Below are 13,018 nucleotides of genomic sequence, written 5' to 3'. Positions count from 1 at the left end.
CTTTTGTGCTCCTGAGATGCTGCTTGGCCTGCTGTGTTCATCCAGCCTCACATTTTATTATCTTGGATTTCCAGCATCTGCAGTTCCCATTATCTCGAATACATTTTGATCTCTAGTTCAAAAACTGCTGTCTGAGTTGGTAAATACACATCCGAGGATAAGTGAGCCAGCCAAGTCCCCCATTCAAATCTCCAGTTATCAGATATATTCTTCTTTCCTCTGTTAAGAGTTCTGCCTCCTGAATGCTAACCTGTGGTCCCAGGTGGAAGTAAGAGAGTCCAGATGTCAGAGTAGATCATATGCATGACTACATATTTTGAGGCCATAGAATAATGGAGATTGATGTTTTGTAAGCTAAAATAAAGCTCTATTGCATTCCTTCTGCATTAAGTTTCACCAAGGAGTAATGCAAATCAAAAACATTTATTCACACTGATTCCAAAAGTGTAACATTGGTATTGGAGAAACAAGGTAAAATCACCCCTGCAGTAATTACATAAAACATTATAGGCCGATATCACAGCTTTAAAGGATAATGAAGTTAATCAGGACTGATCGCAGTCAAAGTGAATGTTGTGAACAGTGAACAAAACATTTCAAACCATGAGGTTCTACACAATGAGTATTTAAAATAACATTGTTCTTTTTTTCATTTCAAATATATGCATTTTCACAATCTAATATCTATTTTCTTGCTCGAAAGTCCCATTTGTCAGATGTTACTTTAAGAAAGAACCTTTTTATTTGAAAGCTGTGGATAGTCCTCTGGCTTTAGCACAAGAATCCTGCAAATAGGGCATGTGCTTTGTTCCTTCAGCCAGTAATCAATACACTGGAAAGAAAAGAATAGTAGTTCAGATATTAGAGAGTAATGTCAGGAAATGAGGTAGAAAATATCTGTATTACAAGTGTCTTTCTAAATAATAAAGTGAAAAATGTACAATTTCAAACTAATGATAGGATCATGTGCTTTGATGGCTGTCACTGCAGTCGATTCATTCTGTATCTTTAAATTAGAACAGGATAATTTCTTTAACAGTTCTGCATTGTGAATGAGATATTTTGTCTGAGCAAACTGGGCATCCAGCATCATTGACTACATCCTTGTCCAGAAAAAAAATCTTGGGCATAATGGTAATCTTTAAAATTTGAAATTTTAACTGACAAAAAAAACGCTTAGGCGCTTTTATGATGGAATTCTTACAAGCAACCTTCTAAATGTACAGGAATAACTGAATTCATTGTTTTCAATCTTTTTAAAGACGCATGACGTTTCAGTTTTTCTTGTCTCCTTTTCAGTTTTGATTTTTACACTGCTCAATCCCACACTTGTTTAATTATGCAGACTGACATTAGTGTTTTTTTTGAGCATCTGAAATGAATTCATCTTTTCACTTTGAAAAGTTCAAGGTTGCAGTAGTTAAAAAGGTTTCTAGCTTAATTTACATTGCTTAAAACACCTTCAAAATGCCATTAATATTCTATTGCACTAAATATAAAATTTCAAATCTAAAAGCACATAAAAGTGCTGTGAGCATGTAACTGAGTATTTCAATCCTCTTTTCCTTATTGTTAGCTGTCTTGTAGCATTACTCCATGTTGCGAAACTTGAAAAGGTTCAGAAAAGATTTATGAGGATGTTGCCAGGGTTGGAAGGTTTGAGCTAAAGGGAGAGGCTGAATAGGCTGCCACGATGTTCCCTGGAGCGTCGAAGGCTGAGGAATGACCTCATAGAGGTTTATAAAATCATGAGGGGCATGTCTAGGGTAAACAGACAAGGCCTTTTCCCAGGGGTGGGGGAGTCTAGTCTAAAACTAGGTGCATAGGTTTAAGGTGAGGGGGAAAGATATAAAAAGATCCTAAGGGCGTTTTCATTCTGAGGGTAATGAGTATATGGATGAGCTGCCAGAGCAAGTGGTGGAGATTTGTACGATTAAAACATTTAAAGGGACCTGGATGGGTATGTGAATAGGAGGGATTTAGAGGGATAAAAGGGCCTATGCTGGCAAATAGGCCTAGTTTATATAGGATATGTGGTCGGAATAGATGAGTTGGACCAAAGGGTCTGTTTCCGTGTCGTATATCTTATGACTTGACTCATGAGAATAATGCTTGTGGGGAGCCAGTGATTAGGGCGTGGCCCTCAGAAATATGATGACCACTTCTAATAGTATGAACTAAAATAGCCAGCTGCAATAGTAGCACTTTTCAGGGCACCAAGATTGTGCATGTGCAGATGGCCGAAATATTGCATATTTGTCATAGGAGCAGAATAAAGTTTTTAGACAGGTAATCATGGATCTTGTTTTTCAGAATTTCCATCTGGCAGTTCTTTGTTAGCCCTTATTATATGTTATTTAAGCAGCCAAATATAGTTATCTCTCATTCAGGCCTCAATGTAAATGGGTATAATTGAGCAATCAAGCTTAACACATTAAGATTGAGCTGAAGTATGAAGGTCAATGGTCCCATTTTGAAACTTTAGCCAGTTTCTGAAAAACTAATTATGGATATAACATGAACATTTTCATTCAAACATGTACATATGCTCACGCACATATATATGGTTCAGTTCATGTGGCTGCTTCAAAATGGCAAAAGAAGTATCATTATTTAATGCAGAATGGAGTATTTTGCTGCAAGGTTGGTACTCTGTTCACCTGTTTCATCCTTTTAAAACCATAAAACGTAATTACTGTGAACACAGACTAATTGCTGTGCGTTTAGGGAATTCTGAAACTTGGCTTCATATAAGGAAAGACAACATGAAATTACTTTATTTTACAATAATGTGACACACTGGAGTTTCACATCTTAAGAAGAGAAGAAGCTATGAAAATATCTATATAGGTAGCTATTACAGATCGCCACAATGAATGTTTCATAACTTGTGAACTAATCTGTGTTCAATATGATACTTGCAGATACTATAGTCAAACAATAATATTAATTTATTGGAACCAAGCAGGAAAGATAAACGCTACACATGTTGATTAGATGATTTAAGGTTAATAAGGATTATACTGGAGGTCAAGTTATAACAGAGACTTTTTGGAGAATGTTATGCCACGCCAATCTGAATTAACTTTAAGTGGCCACAGTTATATTTATACTTATACAGAAGAGTTTTCAGTATGTCCACATCTAATCCACCAAGATTTACTTTGCAACTATTGCAACAATGGATTTGCAAATTGTTTTTTTTTGCCATAGGGACAATTTACTCATTTCTGGGTTTATCCCTGGGCACGTGCACATTCTTCCTTTTCAGATAATAATCTAATTCTCTCTTGAATGTATTGATTGAATCAGCCTCCACCATACTCTCAGCCAGTGCATCACACATATCCCAAATAGTTCCTGTGCAAAAATGTTTTCATGCATGTCGCTGTCACTTCTTTAGTCAATCATCTTAAATCTACCTCTTCTGGTTCTTAATCCCTACACCAATGGGAGCAGTTTTCCCCTAACTGATCTGACCAGATCCCTCTTGATTTTGCACATCTCTATTAAATCACCTCTGTTATCCAAAGAAAACAATTACATTTTCTCCAATCAATGGAACTGAATTCCTCATCCAAGGATAATTCTTGTGAATCATTTCTGCACCCTCTTTAATGCCATCATATCTTGCCTAAACTGTAACATCCAGTACCAGACACAATATACAGCTCAACCTGAACCAATGTTCAACACTAATTTAATACAACTTCTTTGCTTAATACTCTGTCACTATTACTAAAGCCTAGAATATAGCAATACTTTACTAAAACCATGTTCTCAATGTGGCCTGCCACCTTCAATGATTTATGTAATTATACTCTGGGTCCTTCTGCTCCTGCACCCACTTTAGAATTGTAGCTTTTATATTATTCTAAAGTCTATACTATTCTCGCAGTTAACAATTCATCTGAATGTTGTATCATTGTTCCCAATATAAGAAAAGTTTAGTACATTAATACATAACTAACAAACCCTAGGGGACGTCTACAAATAAACATTTTTTTTTTGAAAATTATTCTTTCATGGGATGTGGGCATCATTGGCTAGGCTAGCATTTATTGCCCAGAGGAAGAGTCAACCACATTGCTGTTGGTCTGAAGTCACATATAAGAATCGCAGTTTCTTTCCCTAAAGGATACTAGTATACAAAATGGGTTTATCTGACAATGGGTTCATGCTCATCATTAGACCCTTAATTTCAGATTTTTACTGAATTTAAATTGATGGGTCCCCAGAACATTACCTGGTCTCTGGATTAACAATAAACTGATAACGCCACTAGGCTGTCATCTACCTTAACTTCCTCCAATCTGAAAAATATCCATTAGAAACTACTCTCTATTTCTTTCCACCATATTCTGTTTTTTTTAAATCAACAGCCCCTCTTCCTCTTCTGCATGGGGCTGCTGAAGGTGTTGAAACAGCTGCGTGGATTTTGGCCTAAGTTTCTACTTCCAACTGTATTACTGGATAAGAGTGAAAAGACAACAGTAAAGGGATTCTAAGATAATAAAATGTGAGGCTGGATGAACACAGCATGCCAAGCAGCATCTCAGGAGCACAAAAGCTGACGTTTCGGGCCTGGACCCTTCATCAGAGAGGGGGATGGGGAGAGGGAACTGGAATAAATAGGGAGAGAGGGGGAGGCGGACCGAAGATGGAGAGTAAAGAAGATAGGTGGAGAGAGTATAGGTGGGGAGGTAGGGAGGGGATAGGTCAGTCCAGGGAAGACGGACAGGTCAAGGTGGTGGGATGAGGTTAGTAGGTAGATGGGGGTGCGGCTTGGGGTGGGAGGAAGGGATGGGTGAGAGGAAGAACCGGTTAGGGAGGCAGAGACAGGTTGGACTGGTTTTGGGATGCAGTGGGTGGGGGGGAAGAGCTGGGCTGGTTGTGTGGTTCAGTGGGGGGAGGGGACGAACTGGGCTGGTTTAGGGATGCAGTAGGGGAAGGGGAGATTTTGAAACTGGTGAAGTCCACATTGATACCATTAGGCTGCAGGGTTCCCAGGCAGAATATGAGTTGCTGTTCCTGCAAAACTTCGGGTGGCATCATTGTGGCACTGCAGGAGGCCCATGATGGACATGTCATCTAGAGAATGGGAGGGGGAGTGGAAATGGTTTGCGACTGGGAGGTGCAGTTGTTTGTTGCGAACTGAGCGGAGGTGTTCTGCAAAGCGGTCTCCAAGCCTCCGCTTGGTTTCCCCAATGTAGAGGAAGCCGCACCGGGTACAGTGGATGCAGTATACCACATTGGCAGATGTGCAGGTGAACCTCTGCTTAATGTGGAATGTCATCTTGGGGCCTGGGATAGGGGTGAGGGAGGAGGTGTGGGGACAAGTGTAGCATTTCCTGCGGTTGCAGGGGAAGGTGCTGGGTGTGGTGGGGTTGGAGGGCAGTGTGGAGCGAACAAGGGAGTCACGGAGAGAGTGGTCTCTCCGGAAAGCAGACAGGGGTGGGGATGGAAAAACGTCTTGGGTGGTGGGGTCGGATTGTAGATGGCGGAAGTGTCGGAGGATGATGCGTTGTATCCGGAGGTTGGTAGGGTGGTGTGTGAGAACGAGGGGGATCCTCTTAGGGCGGTTGTGGCGGGGGCAGGGTGTTAGGGATGTGTTGCGGAAAATACGGGAGACGCGGTCAAGGGCGTTCTCGATCACTGTGGGGGGAAAGTTGCGGTCCTTAAAGAACTTGGACATCTGGGATGTGCGGGAGTGGTATGTCTTATCGTGGGAGCAGATGCGGCGGAGGCGGAGGATTCTAACTAAAGGGATTCTAGCTAAGTTCACTTGTGATCTCATCAAATATCTGCCCAAATACACTTTTCAACGATGTTACTTAATAGCAAACTGAAACAAGCCCTTTTCCACTTTAATTTTGTTCATCTATGTGATTGTGACTGCATCATGTAAGACCTGTATTACTCATAATTCAGTAACAGAGATATTTAATTGTTATCTAAAATGGGAAACTTTTAAACCTAGTCACTTAAATCTCCAAATAGAGACCTAGTTTGATTGAAGGGTACTCTGTTCCTGCTTTGCTAGGCATTAGTTCTGCAAACTGAGCACCCAAGCAGCAAAATAAAAGTGCCATTGATTGTGGAGATTTTTGGAGGTTATAATCTGCCTATGACATGACATTTGAACAATGTTTGAACAGTGCATTGATGGAGATAGCACATTTCACGATAATAAAGTTACTTTGAAAAGAATTACCATGGTGTTATGCACAACAGATTAAGATTAATTGCTCAAGTTCTGCACTTGTACATGTATAGCTTTTAGTTTTAAAAGAAGTTAAACTTTAACTAGATTTCTTATTTTCCTAGTTATAGAATAATTACCATCAATCATTTTGTTAATTTTAACTTTATTGCTAATTTTAACTTTATTTGTAAACCGCAGATACTTAACTGGACACATTATTTCTAAATTAGCTAGTCACAGGTCAACAGTTTGGGTGAACATGAGAACTGACACTGGTTGTAGTGTTTTGCTGGGTAGTGTTCATTTTTTACTACTTAGGCAATTCTGCCATGTTGAAAAGCAAGTTTGGAAATAGATATCAAAGTCCTTCTTGGAGAATATTTTTGAGGTTGCTCAGTTAGAGAACAATTTTAATATTTTAAACATGTAATACAACAAATTTAACTGGGTGTAGAAAATGTCTCAACTTAACAGAGCCTATTCACATATTCCTGTTAGTCATAAATACAGAAGAACAGAAACAATTTACAAACAAATCTGTATTCAGATAGTAAAACAATCCTTGATCTCCCAACTGTGTATGAGATACTGAATATTTCATACAGCAGACTGCGCTGTTACTAATTTGAGTAGTGAAATAGTAATTTCCCGTTATGCTGTTTGCGATTTGATCTGAGGTGGATGAATGGGATATTTACAAACAGTTATCAAGTGACAAACTATATTAGTACATGGTCCACGATGTGGTTGAAGGAAGTGGTTATTTCAGCCTTTGATTTGTTTTGAATTATGTATATATTAAGTACGCATGGTTTTTCACTTACATCACAGTTCTTCCAGTTAGTGGAAATCTAGATAGCAATTAGTGCACAACAAGATTAACAGCTGTACTTTCAAAAAACTGCAATAGAAGTACACCCACCTTTTTGTGGAAAATATGTTTACATTCCAGCTCATAGCAATCCTTGGAGGGAACTAATTCCTCATGGCAAATGATGCAGGGGTCTTCCTCAATACACTGGAGTACAAAAACAAAGTTGCAATGGATTAAAATGTTATGAATTTTAAGATTTCATGCATTTCAAAACGCAGGCCACAAATATTTCAAGATTTAATTCTGGAGGTGAACTAGAATTGCTTTGCAGCATATTTATAGTATTTGTGCTGTCCTTGGAGTGAGGAGCTAATCATAATGGAATTTGTTTAATTGTTAGGGATGCTGTTCAGACATATTTTATGAAGCGACAAAGGGCAATGATATTATTCCTCTTCAAATAAAGGGAAAATACTGCAGATGGCAAAATACCATGGGCACTGGAGAGTTAAAACAAGTAGAGAATGCTGGAGAAACTCAGTAGCTCTAGCAACATCACTGGAGAAAGAAAGAGTTAGAAACAAATCTTATTTTGATTTCTTGCTCCACCTCCAGATTCCCCTTATTCTATTCACCAATTTTTTTCTTAAAGCAGTGCTCCAAATGTATAACAACTCTATAGGGACAGCCAGTTCTTCAGTAATTTGCCAAAGTGGTCAATTATTCACATAAAGGATGTAAATATAGCTTGCACTTTGGATCAAACTGGATAATATGGGGATGACCCACCTACTACACAACCCATCATATGTCCAATTCTATTGAAGTCAATGAAGCGGAATACACGCATCCTATGACATGTCTGTGGATGCAACACCATCCCATCTTGCACCATCTTCTCCACAGAACCCACAAAATGCTGAAATGCTATTTTGTTGTTCGGTAAATCCAATGTCATCTTTACCTGAGCTTCAATCACCGGACAGCCATTAGCAGCAGGGATTACAGCTAATTTTCTCAGTCTCTGCTGCTGTCCTCAGAGGACAGGTTATATCAGCGTGGATTAACAACCTTGCTAATGTGTAAGAGACAGCACTGCACTGAAAGATGAACTGACTATGAAGACTCCCAGTTTTAAAAATTATTTTGAGATATATCGACTGTATGCTCAAAGAAAGTGCACTTAAAATAGTGAAGTCAGTTAATCACTGAATTAGAACACAATGTATTGTAGATCTGTTATGTCAGTAACCACACCGTAGAAATACAATCATTATCTGATGTCATTTTATACCTGCTGTTGCACCAACTGCTTACAGGACTTCTGATTTTCAACGCTCGTCCATGTTTTCTGTTCAGTTTGTCCTTGATCAACAAAACTGCTTAGTTCTGACCTGCAAGGAAAATAACACACAATTGCACAGTAATATATGGCAATGGTCTAGAAATTCAGACCTGCATAGTTTATGCAGGCAATCATCCCGGTGTCTGAATCTCAATATACAGCCAATATTGGTTTTGGGCTTTGTTACAATTAAGTTGGCAAGCTGCAGACAATAACTTGGAGTTTGCAGATGAAGTGGGGCCAAAGATTAAGCAGGAACAATGCCAGGTGCTGTCCGTAGACAAGTAATGGGGTGGGCTCATATAGTGAAGGATGTGAGGAATCAGAAGATAGGCAGTGGTGTTGGGAAGCTGTGGAAATTGGGACAGTAGATAGGACAGGTCACTGGATTCAGTGGCCATGGTCTTTGAGTTTAGAATTATTGTTCCACATCAGGCAGATATATTTATAAGTATATCTTTTGGTTGTGCCTAATAGACTGTACTTTCAAGGAGTGCCTGTTGGCTGCAGATAGAACTGCTTTTTCTCAATGCTGCTGTCTCTGACAGTCTTAGAACAAAATAATCTTGCAATACTAGCCTCAAAACCACTACAATGTAGGTCCTTTATTTGCTAACATAGGGGGCTCAGGCCAGGGCACTGCATGCTGATTATTCTAGTTTTTAATAATATGGCACATGTCCACTTCTGGTGAGTTTCTCCTTTCTGATCACTAATTTCGAATCTTAGAAAGTTGTTTATTGGCTCCCCAGTATCCACCCTGAACAAAACACACTGCACAACCAGATTTGAGACACAGCATCCATAATAAGTATCAAAGTTCCTCCCAGATGTGTCACAAACATTTCTTCTCATATTACATCATTGTAGCCTTTGCTGAATAGTAAACTAAGAAATCTAATAATTGCCAGAGAGATATGACTCATGCCAATTTTGTCTTAATCTAAGACCCTAGAGTCAAAAGAATTAGTGCTTAGCCACCTGCATCTAGGAGCGATATACCTGACATGCCTAATGCCTCCAACAGAAATAAGCCTTTACTCACTGATGTCTTCAAAGAGTTGATGGGTCCTGTTTCGGGTTTTATATGCTGGATAGTAAAGGCAAAAAAAATGCTTCTGCTTGAAGTAATTTAAATCAGGAGGTCTATAGATTGGGAAATTTTAATTTCCCTAGGGATTTGTTATTTCACTAGCATGCCTTCGAAATTGGAGGGCATGTCAGTCAACAGGTTTGTAGATAAAAGAAATCATTTACCTTACCGAACATGATAGTGAGGTGATCAGGTATCCTTGTTCAGTATGTATGACAGCCCTGACGCAATATCAAATACCTTAGCAACAGTGACTAAAACATCATTAGATTCAATTGAAGTTGACTAAAATGCAATGACACTTCTAGAACTCTAGAGGACTAAATTTGCAAAAGTGAAGGTAGACCTCAGTCAGTTTGATTGGGCAGCTTCACTAACTCATTTCCCCAGGGTTAAGAGAAAGGTACATGGTAAAACAAAACCAAAGTGGTTGAATGATCAATTCAAGGGCAAGCCAATATCGTTATAAGCTAAATTAAAATACATTTTAGAAGAACAGCAAAGGCAACAAAAGCTCAAGATATAGACAACAGGGTTTAGGGTTCAAGTCATATTCCAGAACATGAGCAGAAAAATCAAAACTGTTAGTTCAGAGCAGTACTGAACTGCACCATGATATTGTGCAACTTCCTCAAAATATTTTCTTGTCTGTCACTTCTATAAAATCTTTAAATTTTGACTGATAATGGATCTGTACTCAACATTCTGATATTTTATGTCAAACTGTGAAATTCCTCATCTATTGGAAGACAGAGGCACCATGCAACCTCTTTGCACCCAATTCCTGTACACACAATTTTAAAAAGAATTATTCATTTGCAGTTATGACTGAACTCCTTATCTGTTACTCCTTGCTTACTCCAGAAGCAAAAGAGACAAATTGCAGTCTCACTGACTGAGCTGAGATCATCAACCTCAATACATATGGCAATGGAATCTGAGATCTGCATGGATTATTACTCATTGTTCGTGCACAGTTAAAAGATTAATTGAATAGGTTTGTCATTACCAGCACTAACAATTCATTTATAGCAGTTTAGGATACGATTGAAACAATATCAATATTGCTGCAGCTAAAAGAAAGTCAAATTGGAACAGCATACTTTTCAGTTTTCAGATGATATTCAATTCTAGAAGAAAGCAGACTTCAGTGGTAGGAGGTTGATGATAATCAGCTGTAACATTTTAAATTTATTGTAATCAGTGGCCTACTGGAGATGCTCTTACCCTATAATCAGTATGTATGTTCAATGGTAATGAGATTGACTCCATTAAGACATCAGTACCAAACTTGAAACAGATTTAATACCGACCTGTTTCTATATCCTTGTAGGATACTGGATGTTGCACTGGATGTGGTAGCGGTTGTGGTTGCAGCATGCAATTGTAGAGAAGGTTGAGGCTCTGATAAATGCTGAAAGCTTGCTTTCCTTTGAGATTTCTACAAAAATAAGTTAAATATAACACACAGGTAAAGTTATAGCTAAGTATAGAATATTCGTAGTATTAATTTTCTTTCTAAATCCCTACAAAGACCATTTTGTAGCTAAGCCATACAGATGTAGTTTAATTTAGCCTCTGTGTTCATATTAGCTGTTCACAGCACAGCAAGCAGTGGGGGGTGTTACAATTGATATTATTGACTGTGACTTACGGAGGAGCTAAGATATTCAGTGTTTACGATCTGATCATTATTGATCATTTGATGGTATTAACCAAGAACTTTCAAGAGTTGTTTGAGAGAGGCTATTTGCAGGTAAATGGATGGTTGGAAAGTGGGAGGCCTTCAAAAATAAGATAACAAGAGTCTAAAAGCAGTATAGTGATAATGGGAACTGCAGATGCTGGAGAATCTAAGATAACAAAGTGTGAAGCTGGATGAACACAGCAGGCCAAGCAGCATCTCAGGAGCACACAAGCTGACGTTTCGGGCCTAGACCCTTCATCAGAGACCCTTTCCGAAATGTCAGCTTTTGTGCTCCTGAGATGCTGCTTGGCCTGCTGTGTTCATCGAGCTTCACACTTTGTTATCTAAACGCAGTATATTTCTGTTAGTGTGAAGGATGAGACTGGGTAGGTCAAGGAAAGACGAAAATGTATTGATTGCTACTTGGAATGAGTATGTTGTTTTGTAAGTGTAGGTTAGATAGGCTGGGCTTGTTTCCATTGGAGTTTATAAGAATGAAGAGTGATTTGGCTGAAGTTCATAAGGTCCTGAATGGACTCGACAAAGTTGACATGGAAAGGAACTGATTTTGTGGGTTAATCCACAACTCAAGGACACAACTTTAAAATTAGTGATTGCCCTTTTAGGTCAGAGTTGAGGAGAAATTCTTACTTTTAAAGGGTTGTGTAACCTTAGAACTCTGCATCAGCAGGTAGTTTTAAGATGGAGGTATACAGAGTCTTTTTAGACAAGTCAATCAAAGATTATTGGGAATAGATGGGAACATGGGATTTAGAACATAAACAGATCAGCCGTGATCTTATTTAACTGAGGAGCAGACTTGAGTGATCGAACAGTTCTTAATTCATATGGTTGCAGTACCACAGTTGTACTGGAATTGTTTGTTGGACACTACAATTGTCTCAACTATCTGTGCAAATGTGTATGAAAGAGAGAGAAAGTGCTGCAGCACTGAAGTTTCAATAGCCTGAGAATATTCAAACAGGAAGCTACCAGTTGTCTAAGGTACCCAAGGGCTGTCAGCCATCCATACAACAATATGTCAGTATGAGCCCATCACTTTAGGAAAGGGGAATGTAAGTAAAGTGGGAAAAGTTGAAAGTAAACTCTGGAAGAATCATGATGACACTATTTTGGGGATCTCTCTGAACTCAGTGGCATTTCCCCCTTTCACAGCAATTGTAGAGCTCCCAAAATATAGTAATACATTTCTAAAAATTGCAATAATTTGAAATGTAGTCAAAAGATTTTCCCTAGTTCCCTTTAAATCAATCAAAATTAATGTCCACCTTAAATACATATGTACCCATCGAACTAATACCATTAAGGATTAATACACAACTGTGAGGTTCTGAATTGAAAAACTGCATGTGTCTTTAATTTGAATGTTAAAAAAATTCAATTTCCCTAAATGATATGGCTACAACTAAAATGAAAATCACAGAATAGTTCCTGTATATTACAAACATTCCCATACGTTCACTTAAACAGACTAACCAAAAATAAAGGAAAGAAAAATGTGAATGCAGATATCTGGTTATGTCAGTTGAAGTCAAACTTTGTATGGTTTTAACTTGAAGCCATTCTACAGTAATACAAATGTTTCCTCTTCTGTTTAAATGCTGAATAGAAATCCCAACATTTTTTTCTATTTCATCTGTTTATGTATCCCTGCTCTCTAATGTTCCCAGCACCATTGTTTGCTCTTGTCATATCTGTACATATTGTCTTCATTATAACAGGGATGAAATTAAGTATCCACTTATCCAGACTCTTCAGCACAGAGAAAACTATCTACTTACCATTACGGTCAAGGACACAGGAGTACATCAGCACCCAATAAATGGGGTCTGGGGCTTTAGGGAGTGTGCTCA

The 13,018-nt window shown here is 38.5% G+C and overlaps 1 protein-coding gene across 2 annotated transcripts in view; it reads right to left on the bottom strand.

Moving 5' to 3' along the window:
* Positions 1-407: 407 nt before the first annotated feature.
* The window catches only part of LOC125457216 (E3 ubiquitin-protein ligase DZIP3-like), a 133,859-nt gene continuing 121,248 nt past the window's right edge, over positions 408-13,018 (bottom strand). For both annotated transcript variants that reach the window (XM_048541131.2, XM_059650260.1), the window contains 4 exons: positions 10,771-10,898; positions 8,314-8,413; positions 7,128-7,223; positions 408-832 (listed from right to left, as the gene is read on the bottom strand). In XM_048541131.2, coding sequence (XP_048397088.2) covers positions 725-832; positions 7,128-7,223; positions 8,314-8,413; positions 10,771-10,898 — 432 coding nt within the window. In that variant the 3' untranslated portion in view covers positions 408-724. The remainder of the gene's footprint in view (positions 833-7,127; positions 7,224-8,313; positions 8,414-10,770; positions 10,899-13,018) is intronic.

The sequence above is a fragment of the Stegostoma tigrinum genome, chromosome 12 (genome assembly GCF_030684315.1).
Source record: "Stegostoma tigrinum isolate sSteTig4 chromosome 12, sSteTig4.hap1, whole genome shotgun sequence".
In the NCBI taxonomy this organism is placed as follows: Eukaryota; Metazoa; Chordata; class Chondrichthyes; order Orectolobiformes; family Stegostomatidae; genus Stegostoma; species Stegostoma tigrinum.
The sequence above is the reverse complement of the archived record's forward strand: the minus strand, read 5'-3'. Positions and strand labels throughout refer to the sequence as shown.